Source organism: Octodon degus, unplaced genomic scaffold, assembly GCF_000260255.1.
Source record: "Octodon degus isolate 3935 unplaced genomic scaffold, OctDeg1.0 scaffold00197, whole genome shotgun sequence".
Lineage (NCBI taxonomy): Eukaryota > Metazoa > Chordata > Mammalia > Rodentia > Octodontidae > Octodon > Octodon degus.
This window is the reverse complement of record NW_004524773.1, coordinates 2,398,425-2,415,567: the sequence shown is the minus strand read 5'-3', so window position 1 is coordinate 2,415,567 and position 17,143 is coordinate 2,398,425. Positions and strand designations below refer to the sequence as shown.

Below are 17,143 nucleotides of genomic sequence, written 5' to 3'. Positions count from 1 at the left end.
TCTCTCTCTCTCTCTCTCTCTCTCTCTCTCTCTCTCTCTCTCTCATACTGGGGATGGAACCCAAGGCCTTTGCAGTCAGCTATGTCCTCAGCCCAAGCTGGGCTCAAACTCACCATCTTCCCGCCTCAGCCTCACGGTGCTGAGATCACAGCAGGTGTCACCTTGCTGGCTACCACCACTGCCACCACCTGCCAGAAAGCAAGCACAGCTGGCATTGTGGTGCGTGCCTGGAATCCTAGCACTGGGGGGGGGGGGGCTGAAGCAGGAGAATCTGCAAGTTCAAGGCCAGCCTGGACTACACAGCAAGACCGTGCCTTAAAAACATTAGGTGAGGAAAAAAACTGATGAGGAATAGCAGCCTAAAGACAGCCTGATCTTGGAGAAGTTCCACGTGTCTCCGGAGATGGGAGCCCCTGCTCTGTGGGGACCGCTCAGGCCTTTCTCCTCCCCCTGGGTGCGCTGCCAGTCCTATGAGGAAGGCGGAGCCTTCTCATTCGCCTTCACAGTGGGGGCAGGGCCAGGTTGTGCCACCCACATTCCTGGAGAGGTTCCTCCTTCCCTACGCAGCCCAGACAGAGCCTCCTTACACGCCTGCCCCAAAGGCCACTGCGCACCTGTCTCCTCCGCTGCTATCACCTGGTTACTGAGTGTCCTGAGCTACCATGCCAGGTTCCCAGGGGCTTTCCATGCCTGACCTCCCCGGTGCCCTCCGGCCCCATCCTGAGGTGTGGAAATGGGCAGAGGGCATCCCAGAGCCTAGTTCTTCAGGGATGATGAACGGGTGGTGCCTGGTAGCCTCCTCTGCACCAGGGCCTTGGCACTGATTCACTGAGTCTCCCGCTGTCATTACACCATGACTCAGGGGGGAAACTGAGGCCCAGACACATCACGTAAGAAAGAGGCAGGGCCAATACTTGTACAGCTCATGGTATTGCACCCTCCAGAAAGCAAGCAAAGCTGGCATGGTGGTGCGTGCCTGTAATCCTAGCACTCAGGAGGCTGAGGCAGGAGAATCTGCAAGTTCAAGGCCAGCCTGGGACACTTAGCAAGACCCTGTCTTAAAGACATTAGGTGAGAAAAAAACTGATGAGGAGCAGCACTCTAAAGTCAGGGACAGGATGGGGGCAGCAGACAGCCTCCCCATCAGAGCCCATGGTGGGCAGAAATGCCTGGGCCCTCCTACCCCACCCACCTTAGCCATGGCAGTGGATGCACTGGACATGGTCCCCTGCTACCAGCAGAGGCAGAGTTTGCCTTACTTTGTTTGGAACTAGGGATTGAGCCCAGGGCCTTTGCATTGAGCCACGGTCCTGGTCCATCTTTCTTTTTTACACCGATAGAGTTTTGCTAAATTGCCCAGCCTGGGCTCAAACTTGCAATCCTCCTGCCTTAGCCTCCCAGAGTGTGTGTGTGTGTGTGTGTGTGTGTGTGTGTGTGTGTGTGTAGAGTCTCACTACACAGCCCAGACTTGTAGTGATCCTCCTGATTTCTGCCTCTCTAGTACTGGGATTACAGGCGTGCACAACCATGCCCAGACTAGTAGCCTGATTTCTGCCTCTCTAGTACTGGGATTACAGGCGTGCACAACCATGCCCAGACTAGTAGGCCCTTTAATCTGCTGAGCTATTTGGCCGCCCTGAGTTTGTTTGTTTGTTTATTTATTTATTTATTTGGTGCAGGATCTCGCTACGCAGCTCAGACTCGTAGTGATCCTCCTGTCTCAGCCTCCCCAACATTGGGATTACAAGTGTGCGCTCAGCGTTTTTTTTTTTTTTTTTTGTTTTTGTTTTAATTAATTAATTTATTTATTTGTGTGTGTGTGTGTGTGTGTGTGTGTGTGTGTGTGTGGCCAGCTCAGCCCACCAGGGGGCGGGGCTGGCTGGCATGTGGTGCTGGGGGATTGAACCGTGGTCCCTGTGCTTTGATAAGCTTGTTCTAAGTAGGTGCTTTAGACCACTGAGCCATCTCACCAGCCCATCAGCGGTTTAAGCAATTGACTCGCAAGCACAAGGTCCTGAGTTTGATCCCTGAATGCCCTCTGAAAACTCACACTATGCAGGACTGGGCCTCAGGGATTCACGCACTCTGACTCTCACGGCCACCAGGTGGCCTGCACTATTTCTTTCCATTCTATAAATGCAGAAACCGCAGCCCTGAGAGGGCAAGTCACCTGCCTGAGGTCACACAGCTGATAAACAGAAGAGCTGGAATTTGGATGGAAGCAATTATTAGGCAGTGTCCCTTTATGCACAAGGGTGCTGAGGCTCAGAAGCCCACCACCCAGTTGTCTAGTGTAGTCCCACTGTGATTCCCTCTGTCCTTCTGTTCGTACACCCTTCCCACACCCAGTCTCACTATCTCCTGCCAGCTGTACAGTAGGGGGAGGAGCCATGGTGTCCATACTCCAGGCCCATCATGGAGACCCAGATGTTGAAATCCTCTGACTCAGCTCATCCTGTGTGCAGACCCAGTGAGAGGAAGAAAGGGGAAGACGAAGCCCCAGCAGAGCCCAGCTGCGCTGCTTTGCCTCTGCTGCCAGGGGCTGCAACAGCAGCCAAGGCCCCTGGGCCACAGGGGACCAGGAGGTGCAGGCCTGCTTGAGGAAGCAGCCTTTGCCCACAGTGGGCCCAGGAGGAGGCTGAGGGCCCTGAGCACTCCCTCTCTGCCCCACTGCCCGCTGGGCTGGGGTCTGCTTTCCTTCTGTGGAGGGCATTACCTTCTTTATTTGAGACAGAGTCTCACTATGTAGTGCAAGCTGGCCTTGAACTCACCATGTACCCTAGGCTGGCTTCCAATTTGCAGCCCCCCTCCTGCTTCAGCCTCCTGAGTACTTGGATTATAGGTGCGTGACACCATGCCCCACTCTGGCTTTCTTTCCTTCTACATGAGGGGGTCCGCAGTCTGACTCTGGCTCTTGCTACAATGAGGACCTCTCTGCCTACCCAAACCCACTTTCTCTGGAGGCAACACAGACTGAAGCGCGGATCATGCTGACTGATCCCGGAACACAGGACTCTATTCCCCGTGCCTCAGTTTCTTCATCTAAACCATTCCTTCCCAGGGAGCAGTGGTCTAAAAAGAGAAGTGGAAGAGCAGGCCCTGAAGCCGCTGCACTAAAGCCCGCCCTCCAGGAGTCATGGAGACCTGGCCTACAAGGGCAGTTCTCCCAGGATCCCTGGCTGACCCTGGGTAGTGACATTTGTTCTCCTTGCCATTTCAGTGTGGAGCTTGGGATGGAATTCATTCATTCATTCATTCATTCATTCATTCATTCATTCATTCATTCATGCCATACCCTGGGCTCACTTAATCTGCTTTATTGTCCTATGAGGCTGAGACCTGGTACCATCCTCCACTAGTAAAGCCCTGGTGAAGGCACAGAGAGGGAAAACTACCCACAAGGGAGGTCACACTGCTGGCACAGCAGGTCCAGGAATGCGGTGTGTCCCTAAGCCCAGGACATCTGATCCATTCCCACCCCCACCCCTGCTGCCACGAAATGGGTCCTCCTACTGCAGTCATGGGCTGGTTCATGAGAGTGGTAATGACATCTTTATGTATCATTCTTCTAACAATACTAACAACTCGGTTGTTGCATTGAATGTTTTATACATTAGGTCCCGTAGCACTGCGCGCACACACTCGGGGGGATGGAAGCCAGGGCCTTCACACTCAGCTATACGTCCAGTCTTTTTTTTTTTTTTTTTTTGGTGAGACAGTTTCTCACTAAATTGATAAAATGTCCAGGCTGGCCTCCAACTTGCCATCCCCCTGCTTCAGCCTCCCTCATGCCCTACAAAAAGCATGTTTTCTTGACTTGGTCCATTTTACAGTTAAGGAACCCGAGGCTCCAGGAAGGTAAACTGCTGTGGGGGGCAAGGACACAGCTCTGGCAGTCCCTCAGCCTGAAGCAGAGCCAAGGGCCTAAGAGCTGAGGCAGCCACACCTTCTCCAGCAGAGGAAATCGAGGTTCAGAGAGCAGGAGCGCTACTCCAGGCCCCCAGCCTTCGGGGACCCCAGCAAGTGAAATCTAGGCCGGCTTCCCTCAAGAGGAGGAGATCTGAACATGGGAGGCCATGCAGAAAGTGGTGAGACACTGAGCAGCGCTTCCGGCCTCCTCTGGGAAGTTTCTGGGACTCATCCAGGGGCGGCCCCTGCCACGGAGGGACCTCCACAGCTCCGGGGACCGCGGTCCTGGGAGGCAGAGAGCAGGGGGGAGCTAGGGGCCGTCCTGGTTCTGCAGCCCCCATTCCTGCCACGGGAGGGAGGCCACCGTGGGAGCCGGGACTTTCCTGAGCCAGAAGATTCTGGGAAGTCAGACAGCTGCTGGGCGGGGCGCTCCCGGCTCCTTCCCTTCCCTGCGGTGGCTCTGGGTCCGCAGCCTCCTCCCCTCCCCCACAGAGGGCCCTCTAGTGTCTCTTCCTGTACAGATCCCCCAAACCCCGGCTTCATTCGCTCCCTCTGTGAGCTGCTTCTCCCCCTCCGTCCTTTCCAGACGTGTACAGGCTGTGTCCTTTCCCTCGTACCTCACCCCTCCCCTAGAACTCTTGCCTTCCCCTAGAAATTTCCCCATCCCCCAGACCTCATGCCCTCCCTCAGGACTCCCCTCCCCCACCTCTTCCCTTTCTCAACAACTTTCCCCTCCCCCAGACCTCACCCCTCCCTCAGACCCTCTTGCCCACCATTAATCCTGAGCTTGGGCACAGTCAGCACCAGGCCCATGGATGCCCCCCCTGGGCAGACACTGCCTTTGCTGGTCCTGCCTGGCCAAACCACCGCACCACCTACCCCAGGAAGACAGGAGTGGGAAGCCTTGGGGTCCTTGCAACCCCATCTCTCAGAATCACTTCTCTAGGCCCCACCCAGTCCTCAGGTTCCTTTCTGTCAGTGGTGCTGCAGGGGAGGGCTGGACACTGCATAAAGGGTGGACCTCCACCCCACTTTGCAGAGAAGCAGTCTCAGGAAGGGGGTGGCTTGTGCAGGGTCCCACAGGGAGCAAGGGGTGAAGGTGATGGGAGTCCAGGCCTGTGCCTCCTCCTCGCAGCCAGGCACTGAGGTCACATCTGCAGGAACAAGGGCTGAGGCCGCTGGGCACTAGCTCCCATATCTTGGGTTAACCATCCACCGGGACATGAGCAAATGGCCAAAGTCCTTCCTAGGGAACCGGGGCCACACACCCACTCTCAGGGTCACAGAAAAGACACTAGAGAAACAAAGATCCCGAGAAAAGGGACAAGGCCTGGTGATCACGCAGGCCTGTAATCCTGCACTGTGTATGGCTGAGGCAGGGGATGGCATGTTAGAGCACAGACTGGGCAATTTAGCAACTTAGTAAGGCCTTGTCTCAAAACACAAGATAAAAAAGGGGCTGGGGATGTAGCTCAGCGTGGAGGCCTGGGTTACATCTCCACTACTACAAAAAGGAACGGGGTGGGGGTGGAGACCGGAAACAGAGGAAAGTTGAGGACAGAGGGACAGAGTGGCCGAGGCCAAGGGACACCCAGACAGGGACACGGAGACTCCTTGCGTGTCCCCTGAACGGGTCTGGTGTGCAGGCCCTACTCCTTCGGGTCCTTAGGTCCCCAGAACCTCCCCTCCTCCTCCTGTGACTCAGTGACCTGGACTCAACCCCGGCCGCGACCCCGCCCCCAGGGAAATCCGGGAAAGCCCCGCGCCGCTGCGCCCCGCCTTGGGGCGGGCATAGGAGGGAGGGGACGGGGCGGGTGTGGTCTGAGTCACCTCCCCCGCCCGATGGGCCCTTTCCCCCACCCAGGCCGCGCCGGAGGGGAAAAAGTGGATGGGGGGTCAGGCCCCCTCCCCAACCTCCACCATGCTGCTCCTCAGCGCCTCTTGCCTAGTCCCTCGCGACCTCTGGGTCTCTGTTCCCTTTCTCTTTCCTTCAGTGCACCTGGGGCTCCCCCAGCACCTCCCTGTGCTCCGCAGGCAGAGACACAGGCCTCTTCGGCGTGCACCCCTGTCCGTCCCCGCCCTCAGCTGAAGGGGAGCGGGAAGGAGGCAGAATGGGGTTGGGGGTGGAGGGTTCCCAGCCCTGGGCGAGTGTCTTCATTCCCACAATCGCGGCACCTGGGAGGCCGAGGCAGGAAGATTGCCACCAGTTCGAGGCCAGCTAGGACTATGAAGCAAGACTGTCAAAAAATAAATAAATAAATAAATAAATAAATAAATAAATAAAATAAAAGAAGGAAGCGGCTCCAAAAGGGGAAGTGCCCGGTCAAGGTCACCCAGGGAGGAAGTGGGAATAGTAATTCGAACCCGTCCCAGCGGCCCCTAGTCCTAGTGGTCCCATGGCCTCCAGGAATTGGGGAGCGGGGCGGGAAGGACGGAGAAACAGCGAGTAAGGGAAAGACACCTAGGGACTACCGAGACAGAGACCAGACGCGGGGACAGAAGGAGTGGCACCCTGACACCTGCATTCTCCCGAGTCAGACCCACAATCCGCGACTCGGGTGCAACCGGCGGGGCGGGACAAGCCTGGCTCCTCCCCGGGAACCGGGCGCAAGCCGGGGAGGGCGCGGGCGCGGCGGCTCCGCGGGTCCAGGAAACCCCTGGGGCGGCGGGGCCGGGGGGCGGGGGCGAGAGGCGGGCGACGGCACCGCCCCGGCGACAAAAGTCCCTTCGGCCGAGCCGGCGGCGGGGGAAGTCCCTGTGCCCGCGACAGCGCCCTCCCGTGCCTCCGTGCAGCGCTCCGCCGCCGTCCCAGGCGGCCCCATGCCCCGATGCCCCGCGGGGGCCATGGACGACGGGCCGGTGGACCTGCGCACCCGGCCCAAGACCGCTGCGCCCGGCGCCGCGCTGCCTCTCCGCAAGCGCCCCCTGCGCGAGCCCTCGCCGGGCCCCGCTGTGCCCCGCGCCGCGCCCCCGGACCCCCTGCGCAGCGGCTGCGACGCCCCTGCTGTGCCCGCGCCCCCTCATGGCCTGCCCAGGCCCGAGGCGCTCTACTACCCGGGTGAGTGGCTCCGCGGCCCCGGGCACAGGGTCATTACGGGGAACAGCGCTGGGGACCCAAGTGCATGGAGTTCCGGGGATCCAGGCGACTGCAGACAGGAATAGGAAATCTTTAGAAAGCAGCCAGCTGGACTTTGGGACACAGATATGAGAGTTTCGGGGAGCCAAGAACCCTGCAGGACAGAGCCCCCAGGGCCCAGTGACACACATAAGGGGAACCCAGGGGACAATGCCCAGAGATACAGATGGGGGAGTCAAAACCTGGGGGCAGAGCCTGACCTTGCAGGGGTATGGAATTATAACCACTTAAGAACCAGAATGGCAAGGCTCTGAGTTCAATCCGGTTCCGGAAAAAAAAAAAACAACAACAACAGACCGCTATGGTGCAGGCCTGTAATACCAGCATTGAGGTAGAAGGATTGCCAAGGCTGAGTCCTGCCTGGGCGATTTAAGGAGACTGTCTCAAAATAAAAAGAGCTGGGGTGGTAGCCAAAAGTAGAGTGCACCAGGGTCCCATCCCCAGGGCAAGGGGGGAACCCCTCTATATATATGAGGAATCCCACTGGTTCGTGGTATCCAGATATGTGGGTTCAAAGGGAGTCAACTGAGCAGAAGGGTCGTGAGGACAATGCCAGGAGTTGCTCAGGAACAAACATATGGAAGTGTGGGAATTAGGAGGAGAGAGTGGGGGGATGAGCACCTCAATATCTGGCATCAGGAGGATCCAAGGGGGAAAGTCTGATGCTCCAAGAACCAGAGAGTGTGGGTTCTGAAGAGCCCAGGGAACCAAGACCCAGAGTCCTGGGGCCAGGTAGCATGTCCCAAGTCATCAGGGTTCTATCTGGGTTTAGCAGGTCTGCGACTGGGGAATCCTGGTACTCAAGGATTTGGGCCAGATGAGCTTCCCAGAGGCTCTTCATGGAAAAACTTAGAGCCCCAAGATCTGGTAGTTGGAAGCCCAGGAACCTGGAAATAAGAATGCAAGTTCCCAAGAATGACAGATGACAGGGAAAACACACACAGTCCTCATGCCAGATCTCAAGAAGGGGGCACCAGGGCCGGGGAGATAGCTCAGTAGAATAAGTGCTTGCCCGGCAAGCGCAAGGACCTGAGTTCACCCCCTACCACAGCGACCTTATGACGCCACGGGCCCCCAAGAGCTGCTTCGAGCCCATCTCTAGGCACCAGGCCCTCATCTAGTTTTTGAAGCTCCCATTCTATCAGTGAAGTAGAAGAGGAGCTTTGGCCTCCATTCCCTTTTCCCTGGGTGAGAGTCAGGCCTCAGTTTCCACTATTTGTTCATTGAATGGATGTGGTTTCCTGATACCCAGGCCTATTTGGGCCTTGGCCCGGGCTCTGGAGCCCCTCTGACCCCACTCCCTGCAGACCAAGTCTGTGTCCAGTCCACACCTATGTCTTCACGCAGACCACCTCAGCCCATGCCATTCAGCAAGCAGGCCCTGGAGACCATGCTGGGTGGGGACCCAGCTCTAGCTGCTCCATGTAAGGGCTCTGCCTGGTGAGGTCGGGGTCAGGCCCATGAAAGACAAGGGACAAAGGGAGCTGAGGGGGTGGGAGGCTGCAGGCACCCAGGGCAGGGATGTGGGCCAGGAGGTTGATTTGGAGCTGGAGGACCAGTTAAGGCAATGGCACACACCTGCCATCCCAGCACTCAGGAGGCTGAGGCAGAATGATCCCCTGAGTTCTAATAAGAGACTGAAGAGGGGGAACTGTAACATTTCTGTAGCTGAGGTCTGCAGTGGGTGCAGGTGGTCTGTGGGCTCAGCTTACCTGTGGTCTCTCTCTCTCCCTGTCCCTACCCAGGACCCCTACTGCCTCTATACCCAACCCCACCAGTGGGCTCCTTTCCTCTGCTGAACCTGCCTGCACCACTGTACCCCATGATGTGCTCCATGGAACACCCCCTGTCAGTGGACATCGCCACAGCCACCCGTGCAGATGAGGATGGGGACACGTGAGTGACAGCCCGTTGGGAGCCAGGAGTGGGAGGTGCGGGAGCGGTGGTCAGCCCCCCACATACAGACGCACAGCCTTAGGTTCATGCCTTCTCCGCTGGCTGGCACTGTGTAATCTTAAGCACCATCTCCTCAGCTTCCTCCGCTGAGAAAGGGACGCTCTGAGAGAGGTTACCTCGTGGGACTGTTCCTGGAGAGAGCAGTGGGCTTCGCATGTTTTCAGAGCTGGGGATTGAACCCAGGGCCTCATGCATGCCAAGCACACTGTACCACTGAGCAATACCCTCGCCCCGCAAATATTTTATCCCAATCCAAAAAAGGAGAAGTATATTTGTGATCAATTGTCTATTTGAATTATGCATATAAGGCCCACCTAGCACTAACCTGGTTTGGTAGGTGTTTTCTGAGTGCTGATTAATACTACAGCTATTATTTTTATCTCCCAGCATGCATGCACACACGAAGTTGAAGTAAAACTTGCACAAATTGGTCACACTTACCTATCATCCCAGCACTTGGGAAGCTGAGGCAGGAAGATCTTGAATATGAAGCCAACCGAGGCCATATAACAAGTCCAAGTCCCTCCAGCCTGCACTACAGCGCAGACCCTGGCTAAAAAGAAAATAATACTATTATTTCACAGGACCTATTTTGATCTTTTCTATTCTAGTCTGCTTCATAGTCTTGTGGTCATAGCTGGCTAAGTCAGACGGTCCTCTGCACTGATTTCACGGTCCTGAGGCTGCTGGGAACTCTAGCTGTAGCCCTGTGAAAGGCACAAAATGAGCACTCAGTGCAACTGAGGGAGCATAGTTAGTGTTGCGAAGTCGACCTAAGTTGAAATCGTCAAAGGCCCACGCGTGTCTTCCCCTTGTGCCTTATATTCCCCCTCTGTCAAAAGGAACTAAAAGGGATGGTTTTCCTGAAATCATTTAATCTCCCAACACTAAGGGAGGCTGAGACTGGGCGATCCCAAGTTCAAGCCACCTGAGCAATTTAGTGAGACCTTGCCTTAAATAAAGAAAGCCATGGAGCGGAGAGCGGTAGCTCTGTGATGGAGGCTCTGGGTTTAATCCCTGGGACGAAGACATAGAAACCGGAAAATGGTCCACCCAGTAACTTGTATTCTCGAGCCTCAGTTTCCCTGTTTTGTGCAGGGGCCTTATCCTAGCACTCATCATGCCCAGCGTTTAGCGCAATATGTACACTTGTGTATGGGGCACAGAATGGGCCTGGGCAGACCAAGCTCAGTTCTTGGGAGTGGTGGCCGGACAGATGGGGCTCCCAGGTGTTGGGTGGAGGCTGTCTGCAGCCCTAGCAGAGAAAGTCCTGATACACAAAGGCCCCCTAAACCGGCTCCTCCCACTCAGGGTGCCTGGGGGGTCATCTGGAAACGGGTTTCCTTTGTATCTGTCCCCAGGGGTGAGGTGTTTGCGGCCTGGACGCTCTGCGCAGGGAGAGGCCACCGGGCCGCAGGTCCCCAGCCGCAGCCCCTCACCCCGCGCTGCCTCCTCCCGTCCCCAGCGCAAACACTCGGCCTCAGCTGCCTGCCGGGGAAATCCCTTCCCGCAGAGCTAGACCGCAGCCCAGCTGCTCAGCCTCCCCACGTCAGCAACCTTCACTCACTCGAGGCCCCCCCTCCCCGGCGCTCCCTCCAACCTTAACCCCTTCCGCTAGGGCCGCGGCTTTACCGGAACGGGCAGCTGGCACAGCCCCAGCCTGCACTGCCGCCAGCTTCGCACGGGGGAGGAGGGCAGCGGACGCCAGGCCTGAGTCCCCAAGGAAGCAAAGGTGGGGGCTGGACTCTCGGGGCAGCTACCACCCCCCATACACACACAAGATTAGGGACCAAGGTGCTCAAAATCTTGCTAGAGGGGAGCATCTGCGTAGGGTCCGCGGGCAAAAATTGGAGTGCATTGTACCTTGATCCTGACTTGATCCTGGTAGGTTTAAGGAACAAGCTGAACAGCAAGAGAAGCCCTAGGTGCAGGACCAGCTAAATTGTAATTTGCAGGGATCCTTGATAAAAAAAAAAAAAAATGAGTTGCAAGCCAGCGGTAGTGTTGCAGGCCTGTGATCCCAGCAGTCTAGGAGGTTGAGGCAGGAGGAGAACATGCTCAAGCCCAGCCTGGGGAATTTAGCAACTTTAGTGCTGGCTTTTTGTTTTGTTTTCTCAAAAACCCTTTTTAAAAATATAAATTGTTAGGAGCCGGGGAGATAGCTCAGTAGAATAAATGCTTGCCTGGCAAGTGCAAGGGCCTGAGTTCAATCCCCAGTTCCGCAAAAAAAAAAAAAAAAAAAAATTAACTTTTTTTTTTTTTACTTTTTTTTTTTTTTTTTTTTTTTTTTTTTTTTGAGACAGAGTCTTGATATGTAGTTGAGGCTGGTCTTGGCTCTATGTAGCCAAGGCTGGCCTCAAACTTGTGGCAATCATCCTGCGCAAGTCTCTCTAGTGCTTGGATTACAGGTGTACACCCCATCGTGCCCAGTTGGGTGGGTTTTTTTTTTCGGGTTTTTTTTGGGGGGTGTCTTTATGTGCAGGTCTCATTATACAGTTCAGGCTGGCCTTGAGCTCTCTTTGTAGCCCAGGGTGGTCTGGAACTTGCAAAGATCCTCTGAAGACCCTCCTGCCCCTGCCTCCCGAGAGCTGGGATCACAGGCTGGTGCCCCCATGCACAGCTAATTTAAGTTTTTAAAGGGCTGAGAATGTAATTCAGCGGGAAGGCCCCGGATTTAATCTCTAGTACTGGGGGCAGGGGTGGGGGTATGGAAGAAAAAGCATTTCAAGATAGTGACAACAGAAAGTTACACCGGGCGTGGAGTCCTGTGCAGTTGTAGTCACAGGAATCTGGTCTTGCCTAGGAGCCTGGAAGTCCAGGTCCCCAAAGGGATTAAGACTTGGGACACTTGTATCCCTGTATCCCCAAGAGGGCAAGAAGGAAGGGGTAACGTGGAGAGTTAGAGCACAGAGGAAACAGGGAAGTCCCGATTCTTAAGGAAGGTTATGCTCCCAAGAGAGCTTGGGATGGGTGCCATGGCACAGGGCACAGGGAGACAGCTGGAGTCTGACCCCTGTGGGGTGGAGTTCCAGAGAACGCCCTCACTGCAGGCCTCGGGCTCTGCCTCCCGGCCCCAAAGGTGCTAGATCTCCTTGGGCTGGGCTTCCCTCCCCCCTCGAGGACGAACGCTAGGGTGTCGGGGGTGGCCGCGTAGATCCCCGGCGGGACCGGCTTCCCTCCCCCGGGAGCAGGAAGCGGAGCCCCGCCCCGCGGACCTGTTACTGGAAGTCCGAGGGCTGGGCCGCCCCTCCCGTCCCCACTTCCTCCAGCCCCGCCCCACCCCCTGCGGCCCGCGCGTTTATGGGAACTCAGGCCTGGACGGTTTCTCTGAAATCGTTCGCTGCCTCTGCCCTCGCTTAACCCCGGCGGCTGCGAGAGGGACCCAGGCCAGGCGTCCGGCGTCCAGGGACGCAGGGGACAGGCGTTGGAGGGCCAGAGGGGTTCCCGGGGACCCCAGACTAGGTCCGGCCCCTCCTCTGACAGTGTGTTTAATCTTGACTTGCTGCAACTGGGATCTGTCTTCCAGGATCCACCTGCACGGCCTCGCCCCCCCCCCCCCCCCCCCCCCCGCGTGCCTTGCTCTTGTGGGTTGGGCCTCGCCAGGAAGGCCAGGGGGGCTCCTGAGGCGCGCGCCTGGGTACCAACGCGCAGCTAAGGGTGCAGCAGCCCAGTTTGCACCCCCTGGCTCTGCTGGGTCCCCAAAGGTTGTCTAGGCTCCCAGAAGGTGCTGGGAAGAGGCTTAACTGACGACCTTAATTGGGAGAGTGACAGTTTTGCTGCAGATCGGGCAGAGCGATCCCTGCTTCGTAGGGGGTTAGGTGTCTGAGCATGGCTGCTCTGGTGAAGGCCTTTAAGTAAAGGTCATGAAGCCTGTGCAGGTGCAGGCAGCCTCTTGCCTTAGCCTTGTTCCCCAACCCACGCAAACACATGCTTGCACACTCCTGCCTGCACACTTGAAATCTCCCCATTGTCTTCAGACACTCCTCACCCCCCCTTAACTAGGAATTGAACCCAGGGCCTTTGTGACCACCTATATGCCCCCCCCCCATGGAACCCAAGATTGAACTCAGGCCCTTGTGCTTGCCGGACAAGCACTTATTCTCCTGAGCCATCTCCCAGGCCTCGCCTTCTATTTTTAATTGCCCCAGGCTGGGCTGGCATTTGCAATCCTTCTGCCTCAGCCTTCCAGAGTGCTGAGATTAACTTCCAGAGTGCCACCACATGAACTGCCCACAGTTCTAAATGACTGTCTCCAGTCTGGGGTCTCTGGGGAATAAGCATACTTTTCATCCACACCCGAGAGAGGCTGAGCTGATGTGTAGTCTCGCGGGTGGCGGGGGTGGGGGGACGGGGACCCTCAGCTACCCCACAGGGAATGCCATGCTGATCCTGGGATGGTTTCGAGGCTGGTGCTTTGGGTTTTTTTGGTGGAACCGGGGATTGAACTCAGATCCTTGCGTTTGCCAGTCAAGCGCTTATCCTACTGAGCCATCTCCCCAGCCCTGAGGCTGATGCTTTGTGTCACTGGTTGGCACTGTGCAAGGAGAGTCCCCCGACCCCATCCCCATGGAGTATGAGGTTGGGGAGCAGTTTTCTTCAGCAGAGGGTAATTCCCAGAGGTGTCTGAAAGCTGATGCCATTCCAGAAGCTGGGGGAAGGGTTCCTCAAGTCTGGAAGGGGCTTCTGAAACTACTGAGCCCAGCCCTTGAACGATGTCCCTGTGCCCAAGTCTCCCTCTCCCCACAAATAGCCCCTGCATGACTCTCAGGTTGGAGGATAAGATCTGGAGGGCACTGAGTTCACCCTCTCCTGTCAAGGGAGAAGCAGCTCTGGGGCGGAGGGGGAGGGTGATGGTGATGGCAGCTTCGAGGACAGCCAGGGTAGTGCTTGACTTGGATCCATATACTTGGCGTGTCCCTGCAGACACTAATCAGCGTCCTAAGCTCTGGGCACTGAATGTAGCCAGCAAGACGCCCTGCCTGAGCAGATGGTGGGGGGATTCAGACAGGAAACAAGGGCTAGGGAGGGTGGGAAGCAAAGCAAGGCAAGAGAAGAGAGGGACCAGCTGCCCTGCACTTCTAGCGGAGGGCTTGCACATCCCCCGGGCACACTGCTTTGGCCGAAGGAAGACCTGGCACAGAGAGGAGACTGCAATGAGATGCAGCCCCCCAAGGGGAAACAGGTCTCCCAGGGCCTCCTGGGCCATGCCGAGAACTTCGGGGAAGCACGCATGACCTAAAAGACTGCTCTGTGCTGGGGCTGGGCGTGGCATCGGGAGCAGGTGATCCCAGCACTCTGGGAGGCTGAGGCAGGAGGATAGCAAGTCTGAGCAAGCCCAGGCAAGCGAGAGACTTAGGAAGACCCTGTCTCCAAATGAAAAGGGGAGCGCCTTGGACATGTAGCTTGGTGCAGAGGCCCTCAGCTCAACCCCTGGACCAAAATAAATAAATACATTGAAAGACTCTCTCTGGCTGTCTTGGGGGACAGGCAGTGGGGCAGAGGAGAAGCAGGAAGGCCACCAGGGAGGGGACTGGAGGCCACCAGAAGGGGACCCAGGGACAGAAGAAGGGAATCAGGGAAGCAGCACAGGCTGTAGCTGGCGGGGCTAACAGCATGGAGGACAGAGGTGACGCCACTAATGTGTGTGACTTCCTCACCCCAGGCCTCTGCACATCGCTGTGGTGCAGGACAACCTGCATGCTGTGCAACGCCTGGTGATCCTTTTCCAGCTCGCAGGCCGTGAGCTGGATGTCTACAACAATCTGCGGCAGGTGAGGTGCTGGGGGCTGGGGCTGGGTCAGAGCAGGGAGGTACCCCACGAGGAGTTGGTGTTCTGGGACCTGACTTCCAGGTGAGAGAGGACCAGGCCAGGGAGCGAGGACAGAGAGGTCCTAAACTTTGGGTTCTCACAGAGAAAAAAAAAAGGGGGATTCTTGAAGCTGGGAGACGAGGCCCAGAGGTGGGTGGGTTGGGGTGCTAGGTGGGACACCTGTCCCTCACAGTCGCTCTTCTCCAGACCCCACTCCACTTGGCTGTGATCACTGCGTTACCAGAGATGGTCCAGCTCCTAGTGAGCGCTGGTGCCAGCCCCATGGCGCTGGATCGGCATGGCCAGACAGCAGTCCACCTGGCGTGTGAGCACCGCAGCCTGCCCTGCCTGCAAACGCTGCTGGACAGCGCGGCCCCGGGCTCCGTGGACCTGGAGGCCCGCAATTACGACGGTGAGTCCTCCTCACCCTCTGCGGAGCAGGCTGGGGCTGTCCCACCTGGACCGAGAGTCCATCAAGACCTCAGAGCCCCAGGCCCAGGTCTACCTGAGTGTCCCCCTCCCTCAGGGCTCACCGCCCTGCATGTGGCAGTGAATACCAAATGCCACCAAGCAGTGCTGCTTCTGCTAGAGCGCGGCGCGGACATTGATGCGGTGGTAAGCAGAGGAGGCGTGGCCTGGGGAGAGGCGGGCCTAGATGGGCGGTTTGGGGGGCGTGTCCGGGTTGGGGGTGGACCTGATGGGCCGTTTGGGGCTTTTGGTGGGGACCCGGCCGCCCTTGGGTAGTTTTTGAAGTACTAGAAAGGGTGGACCAAGCCAACGGAATTCGGGCCACCAATTTGGGGGCAGGAGTTGAAAAAACTAAAAGACCTGTCCCTCCCGCCGCAGGACATAAAGAGTGGCCGCTCCCCGCTCATCCACGCCGTAGAAAACAACAGCCTCAGCATGGTGCAGCTCCTATTGCAGGTGGGAGCGGCTTCCGCGCTGTCCTCTCCCCACCCCAGTGTAGACCCAGGACCCTGCCCTCAGCGCTCCCCTGCCGGGTCGCGGCTCCTGACCCCCACCCTACTCCTGCAGCACGGTGCCAACGTGAATGCGCAAATGTACTCGGGCAGCTCGGCGCTGCATTCTGCGTCGGGCCGCGGGCTCCTGCCGCTCGTGCGCACCCTGATCCGCAGTGGTGCCGACAGTGGCCTCAAGAACTGTCACAACGACACGCCGCTCATGGTGGCGCGCAGCCGCAGGGTGAGTGCAGGCAGGACTGGGGTACGCAGGGCCCTGCGGGGGCGGCCTTGTGGTGACGCCCCTCTTTCACAGGTCATCGATATCCTGAGGGGCAAGGCCACCAGGGCTGCCTCTGCAACACAGACCGAGCCCTCCCCGGACCGAAGTGCCACCACCTCCCCTGAAAGCAGCAGCCACCTCAGCTCCAATGGTGAGCGCCCGCACGCGCCCTTGGCCCCTCTTGGGAGCCCTGCTCCTGGGCCTGGCCTTACAGCCCCACTCACTGCCTGTCTCTTCCCACAGGTCTCCTTTCTGCTTCACCATCCTCCTCGCCTTCCCAGTCTCCCCCCAAGGACCCACCCGGATTATCCCTGGTTCGCCCCAGTTTCTTCCTTCCAACCCCATCCCCACCTGCCTTCCTGCCCTTTCCTGGGGTTCTCCGAGGCCCTGGGCGACCGGTGGCCCCCTCCCCAGCTCCAGGAGGCAGCTGAGAAGGATGGGGGGGCAGATTTTGAACTCATGAGGAGGGGCCTCCCTGCACTAGCGGGGTCTGCCCTTCCTGAAACTGTGACGATCTTGCTCTGCCCCCCCCCCCAATCTTCAGGACCAGGATTTGCACCAAAGCACACGCACCTACTCCTGAGCCCTTGGCGTGCATAGATTCCCCCGCCTTGTCCCACCCACCACAGACTGTGGCTCTCTCAGGCATTGCCCTCCCCCTGACCCCGCATCCTGGGTCTGGAACTCCACCCAAATGTTCATTTCCTGTCCACTCTGTGAGCTAATGGAACCAGGGAACAGTCCCTCCTTTGCCGGCTCTGTCCAGGTGGATGAGGAGAGAGGGGCTTAGGCTGGCACTGGTAGCAATGTAAATTATTAGGCGCCAGGGTTAGATTTCTTTTGTAATAAACTATTTTTGTATCATTTCCCTGTGCGGCTGGTGGTGTCCTGAGGTGGTCGGGAGGACACATGTTTGTATGTGCACACCTGTGTCATATGAATGTATGGGACGTGGAGACTTCTGGTGTATTTGGTCAGGAATTGTGTCACTGTGCCATTGTTTTCTGCGTCTCCCCAGGGTAGCCTTTCAGAACACTGTAATGTCCCTAGGTGTGTGTGTATTTCTCAGGGGTCCTGGTGGGGACCCACAG

General features: G+C 57.5%; 1 protein-coding gene across 1 annotated transcript; it reads left to right on the top strand.

Annotated features, from left to right (window-relative positions):
• The first annotated feature begins 6,583 nt into the window (after positions 1-6,583).
• Bcl3 (B cell CLL/lymphoma 3) lies at positions 6,584-16,917 on the top strand. Its single transcript, XM_004644325.2, has 9 exons — positions 6,584-6,967; positions 8,791-8,941; positions 14,664-14,772; positions 15,018-15,222; positions 15,337-15,425; positions 15,657-15,734; positions 15,846-16,013; positions 16,086-16,203; positions 16,296-16,917. Exons 1-9 carry the CDS (start codon positions 6,730-6,732, stop codon positions 16,481-16,483), a joined length of 1,344 nt encoding a protein of 447 aa, XP_004644382.1. The 5' UTR covers positions 6,584-6,729; the 3' UTR covers positions 16,484-16,917.
• The last annotated feature ends 226 nt before the right edge of the window (positions 16,918-17,143 follow it).

Excerpts from the sequence above, each read along its gene's own strand:
- Bcl3 (XM_004644325.2), top strand. The coding sequence starts at position 6,730 with ATGCCCCGATGCCCCGCGGGGGCCATGGACGACGGGCCGGTGGACCTG. Across the intron at positions 15,223-15,336 it reads GGAGGCCCGCAATTACGACG|GGCTCACCGCCCTGCATGTG; the intron begins GTGAGTCCTCCT and ends CCCCTCCCTCAG. Across the intron at positions 15,426-15,656 it reads GCGCGGACATTGATGCGGTG|GACATAAAGAGTGGCCGCTC; the intron begins GTAAGCAGAGGA and ends CTCCCGCCGCAG.